Here is a 24110-nt window from a genome sequence, read left to right as displayed (position 1 = left end):
GGGTCTTTCCAGGGTATATGACCATAGTGGAACTGCCCATCTCAACTTAGTTGTGTGTGTGTAAAGAAGTGGGAGGTGGTATGTGCAGAAAAGAAAACATGTTTCTGGCAGATTCCCAAGTGAGCAATAGAGAATCTTCTGTTGCCATGTTATCTGCTCCCTAGTGGGTCTGATTTCAGTGCATTTCCTTTCTTATGGAAACTGGTCCTGAAATCTGAAATACAATAGCTTCTTAATGCATCTCCAGACAGGAAGCAATTAATTGCACTTTCAGTGATATTCTGTTGAAGGCAGGCTTCACATTCTCTAGGACATGGCTTTAAAAGGTCATGTAAATGCATTAAGAGATTTGCCAGGTCAGGGTCCATAGAAAACAAGAGGAATATGGGGGAAACAGTTATTTGGAGAAGAATGTGTTCTTATGGGGGGTGTCTTTTTATCTCTGGGACTGAAAGGAGCCTCACAGTTGGAAGAATTGTTTCACCAGTCCTTGTTTTCAGAAAATGGAGCAGAGTGGAGAGGTGGATGTTGTCAGTGACAACTGCCAAGGATAAGACATGAGGGGAGATATTGTGAAGTCTGGGAAAACAGCCAGCAGAAAGAGGGAGTTCCATTTGTGCTGGGTCTTTGAGAGGTAAAAAGTAATATCTCACAAAAATCCATTAGTTAAATGATTAAGTTCTCAAACTTGGGATCCACCTTTGGGGCCCATGTGTTGTTGTTGTTGTTGTTGTTGTTGTTGTTGTTGTTGTTGTTACCATATAGGTCTATCTGTCCCCTCTCCCTATTTACCTCTACTTTCCCTTAAGAAGACCTTTGACAAAACAAAAAAGTAGCAGTGGTAGGACTCTGGTGCTTTTCAGTTGTGAGTTACACAAGCTGTCAGTTGCAAAATAACCCCTCTGCAGCACCACAAATCCAACTCAGTAGTGTAACGTTGGAAAATGTCGATCACTTCTCCTACCTGGGCAGTTATCTTTCTGCAAGAGCCTACACTGATGCCGAAATACAGCATCGCCTGAGCTCTGCGAGTGCGGCTTTCTCGCAATTGAAGTGCAGAGTGTTTGAGGACCGGGACATTCGCAGGGAGACCAAAATGCTTGTTTACAAAGCTATTGTGCTACCAACCTTACTGTATGCTTGTGAAACATGGACCTCTTATAAGCGCCATCTGCAACTCCTTGAAAGATTCCATCAATGGTGTCTCCAAAATTTTTTGCACATCACTTGGGAAGACAGGCAAAGTAATACCAGTGTACCGGAAGAAGCAAGGATCACCAGTGTTGACCAATGACTCTTCAACATCAGCTTCGTTAGACTGGTCATGTTGTGCGAATGCTTGATTATTGTCTTCCAAAGCAACTACTCTATTCCAAACTTAAAAATGGAAAGCGTAATGCTGGTGGTCAACAAAAGAGTCTTAAAGACTGTCTCAAGGCAAATCTTTAAAAAATGTAGTATAAACACCAACAATTGGGAAACATTTGCCTGTGAGCGCTCCAATTGGAGAACAGCCTTTACCAAAGGTGTCATGGGCTTTGAAGACACTCGAATTCAGGACACAAGGGAGAAACGTGCTAAGAGGAAGGCATAGATGGCAAATCTACACCGTGATCAACTCCTGCCCGGAAACCAATGTCCCCACTGTGGTAGGACGTGTGGATCCAGATTTGGCCTTCACAGTTACCGATGCACTCATTGTTCAAACAGTGTTTATGGAAGACAACCTTACTTGGCTACAAGTGATTGCATAAGCGAAGAAGAAGCATAAGCATGTTGTGTTAAATGTTGTTAGCATTCTGGAAATGTTAAATGTTACTAGCATTCTGGAAACACATTCAAATGTTCCTACAAGTGAATATATACATGAAATATTCAGATTTCATACTTTTTGCTGGAATACTGGAGAGTGATATTTTGCTAGGTTTAGCATTGCCTTCCAAAAGAACACTGCTGTTTTCATAGAAAGCGGGAGCTTGTGGATCTAGTTATCCAGGTACAGTTTTATAGTTCTAGTAGGAAAAACCAAGGAATTCACAGAGATCTGGGTGAGGGGCCTGCCAGCATGATCCTGCTCCCACTCTTACTTGCATTCATTGTCTTTCTTCCCGAGCCCCCACAATTGGTCTTGTAAACAAAGCTATTACATAGGTGATACACAGTTTTCCAAACATGCCCTAAAATGGACCATTGCCTTTTCTTTTCCTCCCCAAAAGTAGTTCACTATCAGCATGTAGACCAGGAGGTTGTTAGTTTAAAACCTAACTAATCCTGACGGTTGCTGGCATCTGTCTGTCTTGGGAGACAATGGAAGAATCCACCTTCGGGAGTAAAGTCAAACTATTGGAGAGTTACAGCTGTAGAGACCAATACGGGAGAGGCATGTTTTATTGCAGGTGGGCAGATGAAGGCATCTAGTTTTGCTTCTACAGATGCACCGTGGTGTGTCCCGTCCCCCCGCTCCTCCCAGTGGTCATTCCTCCTCTGGTCACTTCTGTGGATACATGGCCTGTCTGTCTGTCTCCAGGCACTGTGATTGTTTGCAAAGGATTCCCATATGGTGAGGTCAATGTTGCCAGCCTTAACGTCACGTTAGCAGACATCTTTGTAACGCAGAGTTGGTCTGCCAACAGGCCAGTGCCTGAAGCCAGCTCCCTGAAGAGCATGTTCATGGGGATCCTGCCATCTTCCATTTTGTGGACATGACCAAGCCAGTGTAGACATCACAGAGACAGAAGTGCGAACATCATAGGAATCTGGGCTTGGGGGAGCACATATTTGTTGAGACTCTGTGCTGCCACGTGATGCCCAAAATCTTCCTGATGCAGCACATATGGAAGGCATATGGAGGGTGTAATCTGTTCACAACTCAGTTCCATAAAGCAGTGTGCTCAACAATGGTAAACCTTCATCTTGGTATTGGTCAGTAGCATAGAAATGGGCAGATATGGGGCATATTGAGGCAGGCAACTGGCAATGAAGATTGTGCAATTGGAGATATAGTTCAGCTGTCCCAAAGCCATCTATACCTCTATAGGTAGATGCTATAGGTAGATGCTAAAGGTAGGGGTAAAGGGACCCCTGACCATTAGGTCCAGTCGCGGACGACTCTGGGGTTGCGGTGCTCATTTCGCTTTATTGGCCGAGGGAGCTGGTGTACAGCTTCTGGGTTATGTGGCCAGCATGACTAAGCCGCTTCTGGCGAACCAGAGCAGTGCACGGAAACGCTGTTTACCTTCCTGCCGGAGCGGTACCTATTTATCTACTTGCACTTTGACATGCTTTCGAACTGCTAGGTTGGCAGGAGCAGGGACCGAGCAACAGGAGCTCACCCCGTCGTGGGGATTCGAACCGCCGACCTTTAGATCAGCAAAATGTTACCCAGTAGTAATAAATTGTATTGGTATTGGTTGGGAAGCCAGGTCAATTACACCACCCCACTAGCCACTAATATCATTACATTCATGGCACATGGAATGCAAATGCATATATTTCCCATGCAATTCTTTAGATACTGATTGATAGCATTGATGATTTCGGCTGCCATCTGAGCCACACTTACCTGGGAAGAGACCACAGATCAGTGGTAGAGGGTATGCTTTGCTTCCAAAAGGTCCCACGTTCAATCTCTGGTGTCTCCAGGCAGTGCTGGGAAAGCTTCGTGCCTGAAACCCTAGAAAGTGTAGGTGACACTGAGGCAGATGAGAAATGGTCCAAATTGTTATAAGGAAGCGGCCTAGGTTCTTCCTTTGGGAGGAAGCCTCACTGCGTAGGATTGTGCTGCATGGCTCCCTAGGGAGTAAAAATTCCAGTATTCAAAGGATAACATTGTTATCTTTGTCCTTTCTTTCACTTAAAAGAAAGAAAACTTGTGTCAACCTTGGAATTATCTCTTAGCCACATAAACAAATCCTAAATTGGAGTTTGATTTTATTGTGTTTAATTTTAAGATTTTTAAAATAATAATATTAAAACAATGGAAGAACATTCCGTGCCATATGATCGAATTTAGATGCTTTCCCCATTCACCCTTCACCCAGTTCTCCACTCTCACTTAAATGGACCAGAAATATGCATTCATCTCCAGTTACTTCTAAATATACAGAAAAGAAGAAGAAGAGGGGTGGGGTGGATAATAAAGAGCTTGCCATTCAGCCTATTGTCCTTAACACTGTAATAAAATAGACACGGAGAAGTTGAGCTTCCTTATAGCATGGAATTAATTCCATGTGTGATTATTGTACATAAAATGAGAAAACAGCAGAGCCCTGCCCATAGTCTTACAATATAGTATTATAAGTATACACAGCCTTTTATGTATGTTTAATAATACAATGTAGTGAAAATAAAACATTCTTGCCTGGAATAATGGGGAAAGAGTCATGCTTGAGTAGTCTTAGACGTTTCCAGTCACCTGTGGAATTCTGCATCAGCACATGAAAAAACACAAACAGGTTGACTACATTTTAAGTCAGAAAGCAGTCATGTAAATACATGTATACCTGGATTCTTCAAGCTGTTATCTTCCATGATTACAGGTTTGTACAACAAATGGTAATGCTGCATAAGGTGTCCTTTGTGTGGAACATTAAAAGTTCTTCTTTCACCTTGAACTTTGGAAACACCTCTCTTCTGAGGACTGTGACAAACTTCAAGAAAAAGTGACCATTGGTTGGTCTTCTAAACAGTAGAACTCTGCGTAAAATAACGAAATGATTTTTTCATTTTCATAGAGCTGGTTGAAAAGAGAAAATCTGGGCTAGAAAAAGGGTCAGCTCTGCAGACTCACAATATCCTGAAAACATGCAGTGAGAGGTGGAACCAGATTTTAAAATACATTAGGGAAAATGCTCAGGGAGAAAAGGAAACTTGATGTTAACGATTCTCTGTTAACATTCCCCCAGCCCATTCCCCCACTCCCCAGTCTTCCAAAGCTATTCATGATTGTGGAGAGGAGTTAGAATTAGCTGACTCATGGCAGGGGCATCCCCCTATATAATGGGCATGTTATACACATGAAAAACAGAAGCCACTTTGTTCCAACATACTGTTGAAATCTGAAATGCTAAGTTCCATGTGTAGATGTAGACACGAAATTGCTGTATTCTGCTGGTTGCTAGATAGGTGATGAGGTGTTCGGTGTCGGAGCGAAGGCAAAACTGGAATAAGGGGAAGAGTTTGCCAAAGTGCCGTAAAATTAGATTATTTTGTTGCAAGCCAAAGGACAAGTCTCTCCAAGTTATTTTCTTGCATATAATCTAACTCCAACTTGGAGTTAGTGCTGTAGGGCCAAATTCAGGTGTACATATGGTGGCTGCTAAGAGGGCAAAAGAGGACACAGATTTGCTGAGTTATATACGTAAGATGCAAATTTGGAAATAATTACAGTAATTTAAATGAGAGCTGGGGAACCAGGGGCCCTCCAGATGTCGTTGAACTCCGGCTCCATCAGCCCAAGCCGTATGACCAATGACCAGGCGTGATGGGAGGTGTAGTTTTTATGTTGTGAACTGCCCTGTCACCTTCAGATGAAGGGCGGCATACAAACAAGCAAGCAAGCAAGCAAGCAAAGAAGCTCAACAGTACCTGGCGGTTCCCCATCTCACCCTAGTAGGGAAGATTGTGCCCAGGTAACCTGTGTGTTAGGGACGCAGGTGGTGCTGTGGATTAAACCACAGAGCCTAGGACTTGCCGATCAGAAGGTTGGCGGTTTGAATCCCCGCGATAGGGTGAGCTCCTGTTGCTGGGTCCTGCTCCTGCCAACCTAGCAGTTCGAAAGCACGTCAAAGTGCAAGTAGATAAATAGGTACCGCTCCAGCGGGAAGGTTAACAGTGTTTCCGTGCACTGCTCTGGTTCGCCAGAAGCGGCTTAGTCATGCTGGCCACATGACCCGGAAGCTGTATGCTGGCTCCCTCGGCCAATAAAGCGAGATGAGTGCCACAACCCCAGAGTCAGCCATGACTGGACCTAATGATCAGGGGCCCCTTTACCTTTACCTTAACCTGTGTGTTTGCTCCATTTACTTTCTGAAGTGTTAACTGTTGATTGACTACTCCAAAGCCCCTGCTAGCTGTCCCTGCATAGGATTCTTTTAAACTTGTTCTGGACCAGGCAGCCTTTTCAAATAGTCATCTGCTAGCTCTCAAACAGAGCCCTGGCCTCTGTAAGGTAGTATACATGACCACCCGCAGTAGACATTCCATAAGAACCTATCCCTCTTTCAGACTTTCTTCAACAATTTTGGGCGGGGGGGGGGGGACCGAAACGCTCTTTTATCTGTCTCCAGCCTTAGCATTTTTTTTTAATAGGTTCTTTCTTTTTGCCAAGGAACATGCCTTTTGAATATGGACAGCCCAGTTGTCATAATCCTTTAATGAGATTTACAGATAATAGGTTTATTCAATTATAGGGTCAATAACAGATTAAAGGAAATATGACTGGGGTAGAGAACAGTTGTTCCTAGGGGTATGTAAACATTTGTTTTCTTTTATCTTGGAAGGATCTTGTCACGAATAAATTGGAAATCCAGAGTGTTTAGGGTTTTGGCAGGCTCTCCCTCAAATACCCAGACATAGGTGGGATGCTATTATGTTGTTCTGTGAGATACAGGAGATTGCAGAAGTGCCTTCTGACCCTGCACTTACAACGCAGTGGAAAGCTGAGGTAATGAGTGTGAGATTTAATTCTGCGCTACACCCCAAAAGTTCATTGAAAGGTGAAGCTTTGACTTTTCTTTTTAAATTTATTTTATTCCTTGAAAATGTATCATGTAGAAAAACAGCATGAGTTAGTGCCTGCAGCAGAGCTGGAAGTTCATGGTGGATTTCCACAAATGATTGAAGGAAGGAAAAAACAAGATCTGCATCTAGCATAAATCATGTAAACTATATATGCTTAATATATTTGGGCCACCAAATTTGGAGAACTCCTTGGCGGAGGTATAAGGAATGAAGGAATAAAAATGATAATTTGTGTGCCCGCTTGAGTGCATGCCGTCTGTTGGTGACTTTTGAGTTGCTTCAGTGCAAAAGGAACTTTAGGCTATTCTGCTTCTGCCAAGATTTTGAGCCTGAGCTATCAAACCGTTGGATGAACAATGGAATGTTGACTTACGTTGGATCATTCTGACAGCAGGAAGATAATTCAGAAGCAAGCACATCAGAGATCACATCTGCCTAGCAGCACAATCCTGTGTATGTTTACTCAGAAGTATGTCTCAATGAGTTCAGCAAGACTTACTCCCAAGTAAGCCTGCATAGGACTACAGCTGGACATAGCAATCCTAAGTGGGATGGTGCAAAGGGGGGAATAGTTTTCCACTTCCAAAGTCTTACCAGTTTGTGGGCACCATGGTTCTTCCTTTTTGCTCTGGCATTAAAAATTTCTACCCACCTTGAAATGTGTGTGTGTGTTATCCATAGCAGTTATGGGCTGTAAAAATTTATGGGTTCTATCCCAGAGTCTCTTGAGAGAATATAGTGCTTTGGATCCAGCATATCCAGTGCTGCCTCTGCCCTGCCCTGCTTCAGGGCCAAATCCTGGCTATGTCCATGGAGCTTTCAGTGACCATACCAGAGGCCTCAGCAGTGCATATTCCCTCCACCCCCCCAAAAAACAGGTGAGCTGCTCTTCATTGGCAGAAAGACACCTCTACGCACGTTAATCCCCTCCAGCAGATGGATCTGAGAGTTAGGATTATTCTTTAAATTGTATTAGCTAATTGTATTGTGAAATATGTGTGCTCTAAATAGAAGCACAATTAAATAAACTTTTCATAGGTCTGCAACCAATTGAAAATTCATTTCTACAAAAAAAGGGGAAAAAACATAGCGTGACTGCAAGAGTAAAAATAGTATCAAAACCAAAATTGAAAACTTACATAGAAACACAGATTCAATCTAAATACAAATAGCAGAGTGTATAAATTAAGACCCATCCAGATCATGTTCCATTGTTCTTTCCAAACATAAATATGTGCCTGCCAGCAGAAAGACCCCAGAGACTGGGGTCCTTGAGATGCAGGTTCCAAAAATACAGGTGCCACCATGTAAAAGGCCTCGTTCCACTCCTCAGTAGGTACTTCAGTAAACAAGGGACTGCTGACCAAAGATAGATCTTAAGGGATAGGAAGGAGCATATGTGGGATAGCACTCGTAAAAGTGCACAGGGCGCAGACCTTTGGGGATGTAAATCAGTACATAGATTTAGTTCTGGAGAACAATGGGAAGCCTATACAGATGAGGAAGAATGGGAGTGATAGAGTCAGGACTGGATTTAGGGGCAAGTGACTCACTTAGCTGCCTGGTGTGCCTGGCATGAGTTGTTTACCAGTCATCCCCTCAATAGCTGAAAGAAGGTTGCACATAGTTAAAATTTGCTTGTAGAGCTACTAACACTTTGTGCCCCGCATTGTGTTAACATTCACATTTTCTTCTAATTTCACAGGAAAATGTACAGCATTACTGCCCATTTAGTAGATGGTGTGTGAGAGAGTTATGGTCAGTTATTGTATTCAGACTCATGCATGGAAATCTACACTCGCATGTGACAGGAATAAATCATGTATGCCAAGTGTCCCTCAAAGTCATGAAATGACTACAAATGTAATAAAAAAACTGGTTAATCACCTGACTTTTGAATATGCTCTTTCATTAAATGTGATTATCTGGAATATTCCCCATTCTAATAAAACTCCAAGCTTCAGAAATAATGCTATTGCTTCATGTTTTTGTAAACTGCTTTGAGGTTTTTCTGTACAATCAAGCGGTATATAAATTTTATGCAATAAATAAATGATAAATAAAAAGTGGGTGCCCAAATGTATTTTTCGGCTAAAAATAGGTCTCTGGTCTGAAAAGGTTGAGGACTATTGTGGACTGAACCAGGAGCATGTAGCAAAACATGCAGTAGTACTGCAGGGAAAAAATAGTCTATTTCTGATGATCAAGTTATGTTAACCTGATGTTAATATCAGCTATTTTGTTCAGGGGAGGCTCCCAATGGAATGTATCTGGTAGCATTGGTTATTCTATTCTGCAGGAAGATTTCACTTCCCATCTTTTCAACCCGAGGGTAATAACTTGTGGGGACACATACAGATTATGACGCTGAGCTGGAGTGAACTAGTGCAAATCTGTGCTTTGGGTGAATTTAGAAGAACCCCACACTACATCTGCCAGGGACTGGATTGGGCAGGGCATGTTATGCTTAGACATGTTGCTCACAATCCCAGCTTTGCTTGTTAAAAAAAATGCCATAGGCTTTCCCACTTATTTTCTACTTGGAGACTTTGAATTTGATTGCGTTGGAAAGGTTAAATGAAATAAAATGAGGTCCCACCTCCATCACCATAACTTGCTGCTAGGCACCCAGTGTTGCCAGTTGTGATGAGAAGGCAAGATGTGAGACCTTTTTGTTGCTGTTGACTCTATAGATGTCAGCACCAGCTGCTTGCTGATCCAAAGGTTCATGGGCAGGATGTGCCCAGACACTGGCCCAAGACTTGCACAGCCCCTCCTTATTCAGTTGGGATTGAGAGATAGAGTTGCGTGTCATCTGCAAACTGATGACACTGCATCCAAGTCCCCAGATGGCACCTCCTCCTACCAGTTTCATATAGATACGGTGACCCAAAGGCATGAACCCAATGATTCAGAAGTCTTCCAATGCTACTCTCTAGCTGTTCTGGAAGCTACCAGCATGAGTTTGACTAAACTGCGGGAGGCAGTGGAAGACAGAAGTGCCTGGCGTGCTCTGGTCCATGGGGTCACGAAGAGTCGGACACGAATAAACGATTAAACAACAACAAAGCTGTTGTCCCCTAGGCAGAAGTGCTGCTAGTGTAACACAGGCCTCCCTTTCCCCACCTCACAGAGCTGCTCCATGATACCATGGTCAGTGATATCAAACACTGCTAAGAAGTCAAGCAGAATCAACAGGCAGCACTCCCTACGCCTCTCTCCAAATAAAGGTCATATTGTAAGGCTGACTGGGGCTGTTTCAGAGCTGTTTGCAACAAGATTGAAATGGGTCTAGATAACCTGCTTCATCTAGACATGCCTTAGTTGGCTAGCCACCACACTTTCTGCCACCTTGCCCAAGGAAGGAATATTTGTGACTGGGCCGTAGTTATCTGAGACCTCAGGGTGCAGGACGATCCTCTTAGGAGTGGGTGCACAGCCTCTTTTTGTTCAGTGTGGTGGGCATCACCCTTTCCATAAGAGGCATTAACTGGATCCAGCTGTGAGATCTTAAAAGATGCAATGAACAGGGTTCAAGAGAGCATATGGAAGGCTTAACTCACACCCTGATTTGGTGTGTATGTGAATACCTAATACATATTCTGTTGCCAGTGATGATGTGTATGGGGAGGGAAGTCCCTGATTTGTAGATAGCCCATTTCCTCCCCCCACCCCGGTCACAGTAACTATGGATATGATTAAGCCAAATACAAACACCTTTTTAGTCATGCTTATTTGAATGGCAGAGTTATAAGCAAGTATTAACTCTCCTGTTAAAGGAATTGGGTTCAAAACTGCTTAACTTTAGCTGCTGACGTTAACAGTTTAACTAGACAGGAATCCTTCCCCTTGGGTGACTGGAGCATATCTACTCCCCTGCAAGTTTCCTGCTGTGTTCCTCCTCCTTTAGAAATGATATCTTTAAAGAAGAGATATCAGTGCACTCTCAGTGCTGATGTTAATTATTTCAAGTCAAGGAAATTAACTGTAATCATCCAGGAAGGGGAAAGATCTGCTGCCTCCTTTTAGTATCAGTTTGGGGCAGGGAGGAGTTTAACGTGCCCAAATACTTTTGTGAGCTTCAGGGGGAAAACAGGAAAAATGCTTACATGGTGAAGCAATCGAGCAGAATTGCTGGCTTCCAGGTATGCCTTTTTGTGTGTGCTAGTGCATCGGATAGAAACAAATGCATCTTCAAGTATGCTTGTGGCTCGAACACTCTTGCCTTGGAGAGCCTTGCCGGCTGTGCTGTAGTTAGCTTTTGATTTAATGGGAAGCAGGCTGCTGGAGGGGAGGGCTCTGTTAACCACGCCTCCATTAGTTTTATATCTACTTGGAAGAGAGCGGCATGCTTCCTCACCCCGGAGCTCCAGAGGACACAGATCAATGTGAATTCTTCCATTCACCACCCACTGCAGCGCAGCACATCTCCCCCTCCAAGCAACATTTTAATGGCTCGAGCTGAGCTCAGCATTCGGCTTCTGCTGTTGCTGACCTGTTGCTTATCCAATGCACAGGGCTGGAGTTGGCTGTGGGGGGGTTCGAAGGAAGAAACCCTCCCACCCACAGAAGCTGCTGGTACTACTGAGGAGCAGACGGCACAGCAACTTGCCACGCCTGCGGCTGCCACCCTGAACACCCCCCTGGAAAGCACTACCCAGCAGAAGGGAAGAGTGTGGACTATATTCACCCTGAAGAGGCCGGACTTGACTGCAGCCACAACGATCCCTACAGCTACATCATCTTCTGAGCTGGAAAGCAGAGAAGGAAATATTGCAGGGGTAGGGGCTGAAATATTAAACGTTGCTGAGGGAATCAGAAATTTGGTTCAGCTCTGGGACGAGAAGACAACCACAGGGACGGAGAGGACCGAGGCACCTGCAACAGCTGATCTTCTGACAGCAGCTCCCACCCCTGTGACGGAGGCAGTGAGCATCCAGAATGCTACTGCCAACTCTACTGGCAACGTGAAGACCTCCCTGGAAGCTGGGCAGCCAGAGCTGGTTCTCTCAGTGACTACAAAGCCTTCTGTTCCCTGGAACAAGACTAAAGTCCTCTTAAAGAAGCCTGAGATTCCACCCCCAGGTAGTGCTCCTTTCTCATTTTCACCAGATGTTCATGCTGGTGGCACCAGGTTGGCTTTTCAAGAATCCACAGATGCGGGGCAAGGAAGTGCCACCACCCCAGGAACAAGGGCACCCTGGGGAGCTTTCGCAGAAAAACAAGGAATTTTGTCCAGTGCAAATGCTTTGGGATTGCAGGAGCTTCAGGCTAATAGCAGCCGCATGCATGCTGGAATTCCTTCCAAGGTGGTGGGTGCTTTAGACAACCGGCTATTCAGTTATGTTGCAGATCCAGACAAATCAGTCTCTAATGGCAATAGAACCCACCTCAGCCTTAAAAGCCACCCCTTCCTTAAGCATTCTGGGATAGCCGTAGCTGATGCACATAAGAACCGCTCTAGTGATTCTGTTTCTAATTCGAATGCAATTAATGTTATGGATTTCCCCCCTGCCAATAACTCTGACTCTCCTGAGTTTCTACTAACCTACACTATGCAACATTTTAGCAATAGTAGCACAGGGCTTCCTTCCTTCTTTCCTGGATTGACTCCAACAGCTGGCCACTGCTTGCCCTTACCGACCAATCTGTCATATTGCAACAACCTGGGCATGAAGCGTTTCCGAGTGCCGAATTATTTGCATCATGGCAGTGAGGAGGAAATTCGGGCTGCTTTGCATGAGTGGGAGGGGCTTCTTAAAACTCGGTGTCACCGCTACTTGGAGTGGTTTTTCTGCTTGCTGCTGGTACCTGGGTGTAGTGCTTCTCTTCCAATAACACCTCCACCATGCCGGGGATTTTGTGAGGCCCTGAAAGATCTGTGTTGGATTCATTTGAAAGAGGGGCATCTTCCGATATCATGTGACTCTCTCCCAGCGGAGGATGGTGTATATTCATGTGTGTTTGTTAATGTTTCAGCAGGTAATGTGGCAGGGGCAATTATATCTCTTACCAACTCTTTCTCCCTCTCTCTCTACAACCAGGTAAGCTAATTCTGTGATGGATTCTGGTATGAAAAACAACCACTTTGCAACTTTATAACACAAATCACGCTTTTCCATCTTTCAGGAAAGGGCATGAAGGAGGTGTCTATTTCTCTTTCACTGACAAGAAGGATGATCGCCCTGGTGCTGAGCATTGTCCTGAGCCATACATTATAGTATTAGCTGCCAATCTGTGGAATGGATACCACTAGTGGCAAAGGGAAAGTGGGAAGGGAAGGTATTGTGGAACTCTGTGAGAGAGCAGGAGAACCCATGGACTTGGCTGTAGCCCATGTATTTACATTGTAGACTACAGGGAAAGCCACCACCAACACACCGGAGGCTACATATGTACTGAATGTAGGGTAGAGATACGTATACGGTGGTCTTGACTTGTGACAAACTTTTCCAAATTGTTGGCACCATTGCTTTCGATCAGCCTTCCTCACCCTGGTGTCCTCCGGATGTTTTGGACAGCCCCAGCCAGTATGCCCAATGGTCAAGGATGACAGCAGTTGTAGACTTAAACAACTGGAAAGGACCAGGTTGGGAGTGGCTGCTTAAGATTCTAATCCTTTTAACATTTGGGAAACTTGAACACTACAGTGAGAAATTAATGGGAACTGGGTGAGAAATAAGTTGATTGAGGGCATAATTGTCACCTTAATAGTGTGTGTGTGTGTGTGTGTGTGTGTGTGTGTGTGTGGAGAGAGAGAGAGAGAGAGAGAGAGAGAGAGAGAGAGAGAGAGATTTTCACTCATCTGAAATGAATGAAATCAGTGGGCTGTAATTAATAAAAGTTTCTTTGGTTGCTTCATTTAACAAAAATCTTTCAAGTGAAGCCCATTCATATTTTAAGAATGCATGTAATCCTACAGTGACATATGTGGTGATTAATAACATCTATTGGTGCTTAAAAATGCATGGGAGTAGGAATATGATAGGAAACTCTTACGAGTCAAATACCTAATTATTAGTGTTGTGTGTGTCCTGTATTGTATCCTAAGTGATCTAAATTTTTAGTGTGACTTGGAGAGAAATACAACTTAGGTTATCTCCCCCACATCTTCATATCCAGCACATTTACATTTTAAGCTATGCAATGTAATGCCCTTTTACCAGGTCCTTTATCTCTTAAAAGCTTGTTCTTTGCCTAACTACCTGGCACTGGGCGTTTCCACATTTCCCATATCTTGGAATTCCCCATTCTCTCTGCCGTGTGCCCTAACTGTAGCATTCTAGAAAGCAAGTTCCTACAAGACATGAATATTTCTCGGTGCCTCTGTGATAGTTCAGATTTCTGCTGGCAGAGAGTTATCCACTCAGTCTCAGAATTTTAGAACTTGGGGGTCATCCAGTGAAATTGCTTGGCAGTAGATTCAGGACAGAAAAAAGAAATACTTTTGGCAACATGTAATTAATCCAGGATATGGAATATATTGCTGCAGGATGTTATGATAGCTGTTGGCATCAATGCCTCTTTATTTAGCAGATTCATATCTTTTTATTAGGTCTATCATACATGAATCTATCTATCAATGGCTGTTGGCCACAATAGTTAAGAAGAATGAAATCCCTTGTGTTCCAACTGGTACAAGCGTTTTTGATCCAGCAGTGATCTGCAGCATACCTTGAAAATCAACTTCAGAGCATAGGTGACAACTCTCTGAGGCCCTGGGTGCCTGAGCACCCACAAAATTCCCCATGAAAGGACACCCACAAATTTCAGTGTCAGAGCCATGCAAGCTGCATGGCACCCACTGCCCCAGGCACCCACAGTCACAGAGCCAAGTTGGTGCTCCTGCTTCAGAGGGTTAGGGGACCCTCTAGTGCAGAGTGAAAGATGGCATGGGGGGGCTGCAGAGGGAGGGGGGAATAAGCAAAAACCACCCCCTCCATTAGCAGATGCCTCCATTGGATCAAATGCCATTCCATGCGCTCAAAGGTCTCAGCTGGGTTGCACCCTCTCTGGCTGCATACACACACTTTACCTTTGAAGCACATTTCTTTCAAAGAATTCTGGGCACTGTAGTTTGTTAAGGGTTGTAGGGAATTGCAACGCTGTAAGCAGTGAACTACAGTCCCCAGAATTCTTTGAAAGAAAGAATTGTGCTTTGAATGTGCTTTAAAGGTATAGTGTGTACACTACCTAAATCTCTGGCTGGATATAGGGTATCCAACCTATATAAATTGAGCAAATTTGCTTCTGTATCTTCTGAGGATTGAGAAGAAGCAGTTTATTTATTATTATTATTATTATTATTATTATTATTATTATTATTATTAGTTGGAGTAGTAATTACGCTTATATCCTAATCTTACTTTTCAACATCAGAACTTAGGTTTCCCAGTCTGCCTCCCATCCAGCACTGACCAGGTGCAAGTTTTCTTAACTTCATTCAGAATGTTGCATCCTATAGCCTTTAACCCACAATGAAGGCATTTAGCACCCAAGGTACGACTGTATGTGTATGAGAAGCACATTCACAAGCCACATGGTTCTAGGCTGTTAAATCCCTGGGAAGCAATGTGGGGCAGCCTGGAAGAGGAATGGAGAATGGATTTGCAAGCACATACCATAGCTTTTTTGTTGTTGAAATGGTTTAGACTAGGATTCACACCACATTGATAGGTGTGTTCATAGCGGGAGTAATTAATCCTCTTGTATGTTTCACTGTTCCTTGGACCATTAAAGATGAAAAGGTTATCTTGATTTTTGCAAAGAACACACAGGCCAGTTTTCATTTAATTTAGTAGCCATTACATCTAGCTTAGCTGTATCATACATTCCTTCTGTTTTGGCTAAATCACTTTTATGTGGGTCAGATATGAAGACTGCCAAATGAGAGTGAATCCACCCTTTCCGTTTTTGACTGCCTTGTGGTTCATCCGATATTAACTTCAACATATTGGTTCCCTTTATGGGTTTGCTATGATGATATGCAAGCAACCCAGATTCATGACCCAGTTGGACTGAAGGACTTGAATTGAGTTGGCATCCATAATGTAAACAAGGATAAATTATTTCCAAGCACTTGAGCTTAGTAGGGTTGTAGGATTGAGAGCTGTCTCTTATAGGTATGTCTACAAGGAGCCTAAAATAAGATATGGATACCCTCTACCATCTAAAGTAGCCCATTGTTTGTTAAGGTTAGACAAGCAGTTTTGGTGGTGTTCCAGACACACACCAAAAGGGAGGCAGCCAAAATTACAGTTCATCAAGCTAGATCTTCACTATTTTTAAAAGCTAGGTCTTCACTATTTGCCTGACACAGTATAGTGATGAGGGCTGATGGGCCTTGCTTGGATAGGATAGGTGCTACAACAGAAGAGGCCCTTAAAGGACTAATTTTGGCATAACGTTTGCTGGTTTTACAGATGGGAACTGAATGTAGAGAATATTATCTGTACAAGGACACACTGTACAATACAGAAACTAGGGGGTAAAATAAATTACATTTATGGGTACAGTTGATCTTAAAATCAGATCTCACATACTTCTAAGTCTAGAATGTATAAAACGTTGCCTTGGGGCCAGTTGTGATATGGGAGCATATCTGTAGCTATATATCTTTATCTCCTGTGCCTATCAAGAATCTTGAAATAGCTCCCAGAATTCACAAATCTTCTTTTGAAAATAGATAGGATTTGCTTACTAGTTCTCACATTATGTCTGCAGTTATTTGACTTGTGAAAACACTCCAGAGTATTTTTTGGAAATAATATGTACACCTGCTCACTTTCTTTACTGTAATATTTCTTTTTTAATTTGAGTGTTAACTGGAAGAGTTAAGATTGCTTGGCTTTCCACCCAGTCATGCTCTTACTTCCTTCAGACAGGCAGCAGGAGCTTCCTTATCATTAATTCTTACAGATCTTGCATTGCAGGGCCAGAAAAAACTCCACACAGCATTACTGAGTGTTTTGATGCTGAACTTCCTTTTTAGGGAAAGCCTCCATACAAAAACATCCACAGAATAAGGTAACATTCCTTAATTCTTTATAATTTATAAAGGCAGCTGTCTGCATGAATGCATTGGGATAGAAATCTTCACTGTCTCTTCTGAAACAAATCCATTTTATTCCAAGTCATCTTCAATGAACTTCTTGAGATCTGGCATCAGCACCTGGCATACTTGGGCAATTGCAAGGGGCCATGCAGCGCCCACTTGGACTGCCTGCTTGCTTGCCCTGCTGTTCTGTGAACCCTCTAGTGATGGCGCTGCTGCCAGCCTCCCCCTTGAGGCTTCATGAGGAGGAGGAGGAGCCTGGCAGCTGCTCCACCTCTTTGCCTCCTGTGCTTGCTTGCTTGCTGGTGGGCTTACCTGGCAGCAGCAGTGTAATTGTTCACAGAACAGCAGCTCGTTTCCCAGCCCTTTCCGGTGTCACCACTAGAAAAGGCTTCAAGCACGTGTAAAGGGAAAGGGGAATCTGAAGGGCTTGGGGATGGGTGGCCACCCATGGGTGTGAGGTTGGCAGCTGCAACAGTACTGTTGCTTTGAGGGCTCAGGTTGTGGTAAGCTCTTGGGGAGTGGGTCTGCACTGAAGTGTGCCCCCTAAGGGCAGCTTGTTCAAGGCCCACCAAAATCTGGCACTGAATTCCTTTCCTTGATTCATTGATTCACACAAGCCAAGGATGTTACAAGAAAGAGCATGTTTTTTCTTACAGCGGGAGCCTCTTTCTTAGACATCAGTTGAGCCCAAGATAACTTAAGATTGAACCGTTGTACTAAAATATTTAAAATGGCACTTTTATCTACTGAGAGCATGCAGAGCAGAAGCGTCTCGGTATGAGTAACATTCACAATGGTGCTTCAGATGTGCTTTGTTTCAGCACTCTGGGCAATTGTTCTGCACACACCCAGCACAACACTTGTCTTTGTGCCACTTTCGGGCATATGTTCCTGTCCAGGGATTCAGCTGTCCACGCATCTGCCATGTGGGGAGGAAGGTGTTCTTCAGTGTGGTTTCCAATTAGAGTGATGCTTCTTTTTCTTCCATCACAAGATGGAATCTTCATGCATAAAACCCTTTATTTTTTGTTATCTTAGTATTGCTGGCCTTTCTAGAACCCTGATGGATGCTCTGATCTCATAGAAGGATATCTAGTTAGTTAGATGGGAAATGCACATCTTCACAATAAAATTTATGTTCAAGGAGCCTTTTCCCTTGAGGGTCCACGAATACGCCTCCCTATTTTCAGTGCTTTATTCTGCAGGTGCATATGGGTGGTTCCTGCCATAAGTACAGGTTGCGAAAAGATCACAGAAAACACACAGGTCCCAAATGTTGATAGAACAACTTAGAGGGGTGTCTGGCTGGTTCCCGACTCCTTAGGACCTCAGGCTTTAAACCGTGGGATTGAATTCTTCCTTCTCTTCCTGTCTGAGTTCCTTCTAAGTTAGAAGACCTGCCCACTCCTACTTTCCCTTTCTGGCTTAACTGCCCCTCAAGCTCCTTCTCCATCGACTTTCAAAGTTGGGATCCACTGGTGGGGTACTGCAGCAGTGCTTTTTCTAGCTGAAGGAAGGAGCTAGAAAAGGGTTACTGTAGTTGCCTTGGCTACTGCCTCTCTTGGCTTTCACGAGAGAGCATGCATAGCCTTGTGTGCAAGGAACCCAGTGGAGATGTCTTAGCTGCCTCGCATAGTTTTAAAGAGCCAAGTGAGGCATTTGGGACTGTACTGTGGGCTTTTTTTCCAGCTTTCAGTGATGAGTTCGTCACTCACTGTTTCCTTTTTAGGGATCTCAGGGTCCTTCATTGGAGTTGCATTTCCCTGGCCGCTAAACACTGCAATCGAAACTGCTATAAGGTGGGGGAAGCAGGTTTGGATTGGGTGGAGATGTTCCTCTATTTAACCCTGCTGGGCTTTGTTTGTACTCTGCCTGCAGAGTGATACCAGCACCACGCCACTGGTACGGAGCTTCCTGCTTTGCTTGCCAAGTGCTGCCGGGGGGATCCTCGCCAGCAACAGCTCACAGAAAGCCCTGAAATGTGCCATTCCTGGAACAGGATGGAGGAATGGCTGAGCTGCCCTGGGATCCACTGGATCCCAAGCCAAACCCACTGTTGTCACAAGAAAACATCAGGTCTGATCCATGCCTGAGCACTGTACCAGCTCCAGGCTGGCGCAGTGTTTTGCCCGTCCCTGTCTTCCACCTTGCCCAGCATGAGCAATAGGACTGCGGATCCCATTAAGCTGAACTCATTCCCAGCCAGGATTTGGATTGCCTTTTGAACTCCCAGGAGAAGGTGCCATAAGAATGTTTTGCGTCCACTCTGGTTCTGTACCTCATTGGCTATTACTTCACCCTGTTTGACTCTGGTAGATTCAGATGTTTCCAAATGTTTATGTTTGCTGTGGATCAATTTCTTCCAAAGGTTGCTGGTTAGGGTGAAAATGTACTTTGTAAGGTTGGGTTCATTTCAGTGCATTGAAATACCATGTTTTGTTCTATGCTACACTTGATGATGATGATGATGTGGTGGGGCAGGAGGACAGGAGGAGGTTTTCGTCAGTGCACTTATCGGAAAGCAAAGAGGGCTGGTTCCTTCCTCCCTTTCCTCTTTGTGAGTGCTTACGTAGCAGCGGTACCAAGGATGGCCACTTATGTAATGCTCAAAAAGAGGGCAAAAAGGACACTCATTTGCATGCACTAATTTTCACGTGCTAATTTATGTGTATGCGCACACATTTAGAAACAATTACTATAACTGAAGTAGAAATACAATGCTTCTCACTGTAGTGGGGAACACGGAGGGCTTGTCCACACTTCTGCTTGTCCCATGCCCAGAAAGCACAGGTCTGAGCGACTTTTCATTTGTCCCGCTGCGTTACCTGGGAAAGCCGACTGATTGTGAGCTAATTTTTGTTTTCTGTGCATGTGTATTCTGCATTAACTTAAGCATCAAACTCCACTATTTTTGTGTATGCTCAGATGCTGATTGCTGTAACCCTTTTACTTCCTAAAGGAAAATTTTCACACATTTACATGCACTTGGATTGATTTTACTTTAACCCTTTGGACAGTGTTCATAGTTATCCAGGCGCCAGGCACATATTGTGATTGAAGTATCAGTGTGAGTGGGCGGGGCTTGGGGGAAATGGCCTCAGAGGCCAAATTAAGATCCCAGCAGGCCTGCTTAGACTTTTGGGCTAGAAGTCAATATTTACACGTAAGTGGTGACAATCCTGGAGAAAATATGGATGTCAGCCACCCATTACTTATTTGATATACATTAGTGAATGATGACTGTCCCATTTGGCATACTGCATGTATTTGCTCATGTATATTTCTCCACATTCACAAAATTCAACTGGCATTAGCTTGTGAAAACTAATATTCATCACATTTCAAACACTTGCAAGTGCCAATCACTTACTCAGGTTAATACCAGGTTGCTGTGGAAACAGAGAAACATGGTGGAAATACAACTACCCCACCATCCCAGTATGTGCTGATAGTTAAAATCATAATCTTAAAATTGGAAAATTAAGTACAGAGTTCCCCAAGAGCTCTAGAATTTTCCAGGAGTTGACTCTGGCTGTATATCGTATTGACCCGAATATAAGCCGTGCCTGCAAATAAGCCGCACCTTTAAAATTCAAGGGGGGGAAAAGAAAAAAAGATAATACTCAAATATAAGTTTCTCCCTTAAAATTCTGCAGGCACTCACACCCATAAATGGCAAATGTAGAAGAAAATCCTGCAGCCATATCGTAGAAGCCAATATCGTAGAAACCACTTTAACTTTTCACGGTTGGAATTTAGGGAAAATGTGTGGCTTATATTCAGGCCAATATGGTACATGTTAGCAGTTTCCTGCCACTGTGTATCAAATATGCTTTTTATGTTCCTGTACACACCAGAAAGGACTCGGGGATGTCTTCACACGATACATATTACCTGATTTGTTTCCCCATGCTAAACGTAGCTGTCATCTGCACATGCTCAACGGCTGTCCTAAAAGTACACACATCAACAGTTATGGTTTCAAAGTGGATGGAAGCTGGATTGAGGGAAAACACATCAAATCACAGTATTTCTCAAGAAACAACAGGAAACATATAGACTGTGACTAGCGTCATGTGTACTCAGCTTTTAACACCAGTGGTAGGAGTGCACTGAAGGCAGAGTAAGTGGTAATGTGCACATAACCACAAAATCCATATTTGAGGCTTCACCCTCAAAGAACATCCGTTTTATGCAATTTACCTATTGCTATAAGGTAAAGGTAAAGGTAAAGGGACCCCTGACCATTAGGTCCAGTCGTGACCGACTCTGGGGTTGTGGTGCTCATCTCGCTTTATTGGCCGAGGGAGCCGGCGTACAGCTTCTGGGTCATGTGGCCAGCATGACTAAGCTGCTTCTGGCGAACCAGAGCAGTGCACGGAAATGCCGTTTATCTTCCCACTGGAGCGGTACCTATTTATCTACTTGCACTTTTGACGTGCTTTCAAACTGCTAGGTTGGCAGGAGCAGGGACCAAGCAACGGGAGCTCACCCCGTCACGGGGCTTCAAACCTCCAACCTTCTGATTGGCAAGTCCTAGGCTCTGTGGTTTAACCCACAGTGCCACCCATGTCCCCTTTCTATTGCTATAAGTATGGACAAAAGAGGATTTTTTAAAAAGGAAAAAACACTCCCTTACAGGAGAATGGATAGGAGTTTAAGCAACTTCATAATTGGAAACATCTGGCATACACCCTCTCTCCTTTAATGGCACCAGTTCAGGGCAAACATTTGCATCATGTCCCAAACTTGCTGGCATTCATGCCTTGTAATTTTTACAGCTGTCAAGAGGATATAATAGAATACAGTATTGTAGTCAGCAATCCTAGGGGGGGGGGAAATCTCTTTGGTCGGGTCTGGACATGAATCCAATTGGTGCAGTTGTTTAGTACAGTGCTGTGTGCTTGGCTGATGAACCCAGTGTTCCCATTCTTATCTCCTCCCTCCACCACATGTGCACACATGGCACCATGGGTACCTGCTATATTTTTTCCAGGGAAGGGGGGGAAGTATAGATCGGTACCTAGCATCCGGGAACAGGGCAGCCTTTTCTGGTGGATTTTGTAACTGAGCAGTGGCAACACCTGGTACACCAGGAATTGGGTATCCTGAAAAACTTGTATCCCAGGTCAACCGTTCCATTGTTTCTCTGTGAGGGTAGACCTGCCATCCATCTGCAGCTAGACCTGGCATCCCAACAGCATCCTACCACAGTTGAAAACTCAATCCTTTCTCTGGCTCCATCTACTTCCTCTAGCCCTTAATGAATGACATTACTGCTACAGTCAACGTCATAGCTCTCCCTGAATTTCCCTGAGAAAAAACCAGTGCCCCAGGTTAACAATACAGGGTTCTAGTGCACCAACTCGTCCTCCTCCCTCCTAGAAAAATGGGTATAACATTGGGTTGCTTTGCAGGACTGGCATAATCCACACTGTCTCAGACACAGCCCTTTCCCCTGCAATGTTGATGTAATAGCGATTAATTTTATCACTATTATTTATATTGATAGTGATATTGATTGATGGTATTGGTAAGATTTTGTTATCGTTTTACTGTTGGGGGAGTAACATTTTTCTGGTGTGAAATATGACACGAATTACAAAAATTGTGAACTCCTGGCTTTGGTGCTGCTTTTGGGTAGACATGCTACTGTCCAATTAAAGCTATGCTACAATCCTGGATGCCTAAAGGGTTCTCTTTGCGGGGCATCAGTATTATTATTTTTTCTTTGGATCTCAGGTTCTACAAGGGAAAATCTTGCTCCCACACTTGTTTTTGAACGAAAACTGGGAATCTGGAAATTGTTGCTCATCCAGGAGAGGGGACTACCCTGGTACCCATTTGCAGATGTCCATGAACATAATCTAAGAAATTAAGGAATTACACTTTACACCATCTGTTTGATTGCTAATCTTGTAAAAACCAAAACACCCCCCCCAGCAGCAGCAGCAACAAAAGTGTCCCTATAGCTACAGCGAAGGCCTATCATATAGTGTCTTTGCACATATTTGTAAGTGTGTGTATTGACGATGGAACCACCTTAATCTCCATTATAATGATTAATTGAACAGAATGCTCTTAGATAGGTATATGAAGTGAGAGGCTTGCTTCTTTATGGCTGCCAGTTTATCCTAGGATAGACTTGAATTTCATGTGAAAACCTCACATTGTAAACTTCATGTAAGTGTTCTAGATGGAACTGTTTTAAGGGAAGCTGACACATAAGTTGCATTGAACTCCGTGCGTTCCAAGGAAACTCCCTGTTCATTTTTTGGCTTTCCCTTCTTCACAGGATTTTCTTATAAGACTTAATTGCATTGGACGGTGTGGGAAGGACAGGGGGAGAAAGTAGGGAGTGGGTTTTGAAGGGCAGGGTGGGGAGGGAGTGCCTTTAGGATGGCCCTGTTCTCTTTTGACTCAAGGAATAGCACAGCTGCTTAAGGTTTTCTTGAAGCTCTGCTTTCTGGGAACCTGAATTTCTAAGTCTTTCTTGCTCTTGGCTTCAGGGCTGTGAAGCAGAGCTGGAAACAATGATTTGTATTACAAAGGTATAGAAGCATTTCTTTAAAAACCGAGAAACAAACTGTTCAATATGCTCTTGTTCAATCCATTCTTTTTTTGGAGTATTCCCAAGACTACGGTAATTATAACACAGCTTTATCACATTATCAGCATATTAACATTTGGAGATATTTCTGTAGTAGTGCCTGGTATAGATTTCTCTCTAGATATGTTTACCTGGTACCACGTGCTGGGTGAAGCCTCTCCCCTTAATGGCATTGAGGATCCTTATATAGTTTCTGGAAACCACGGGAGGAGAGAACGCTCTTGTACGCAGGATCTTTTTCTGGGTTTTTCACAGGCATCTGGTTAGCCACTGTAAGAACAGGATGCCGGCCCAGATGAGCCTATGGCCTGATCCAGCAGACTCTTTTTACGTTCTTATGCTTTTATCACTTGTTTTAACTGCTGCCTAATCAGCTTTGTTTGCCTTTTTGATGTCTTTTAATTCTGATATTTATTGTGTTGTGGTGCTGTTGCTTCATAAACCGCATTTTGATGTTAAATGACTAATTAATTAATTAATTAATTGACATTTCTATTCCGCCCTTCATTTAGGGGTCACAGGGCGGTTTACATTATAAAAACACGGAGTTGTATACTGTAATAATGAACAAAAACAATAACACACACTGTAATAATGAACAAAAACAATAACACACACACACACACACCCAGACACACACACACACCCCAGTTTAAAAGGGAAGAAGAATGTTTTTGCCTGGCACCTAAAGTTATGTTATCA

The 24110-nt window shown here is 43.6% G+C and overlaps 1 protein-coding gene across 4 annotated transcripts in view; it reads left to right on the top strand.

Moving 5' to 3' along the window:
* COL18A1 (collagen type XVIII alpha 1 chain) overlaps nt 1–24110 on the top strand; it is a 152088-nt gene that overhangs the window by 57428 nt on the left and 70550 nt on the right. The window contains exon 1 of one of the 4 annotated variants that reach the window (XM_082220738.1): nt 11066–12723. The exons of 1 other annotated variant lie outside the window; for it this stretch is intronic. In XM_082220738.1, the coding sequence (XP_082076864.1) occupies nt 11193–12723 (1531 nt within the window). In that variant the 5' untranslated portion in view covers nt 11066–11192. Of the gene's footprint in view, nt 1–11065; nt 12724–24110 lie in introns of those variants that run through there. 2 more of the 4 variants (XM_082220740.1, XM_082220739.1) reach the window with 2 other exon arrangements.

Source organism: Podarcis vaucheri (genome assembly GCF_965113315.1).
Source record: "Podarcis vaucheri genome assembly, chromosome: 1".
Lineage (NCBI taxonomy): Eukaryota > Metazoa > Chordata > Lepidosauria > Squamata > Lacertidae > Podarcis > Podarcis vaucheri.
Note: the sequence above shows the minus strand (reverse complement) of the source record. Positions and strands in the feature narration are given on the sequence as shown.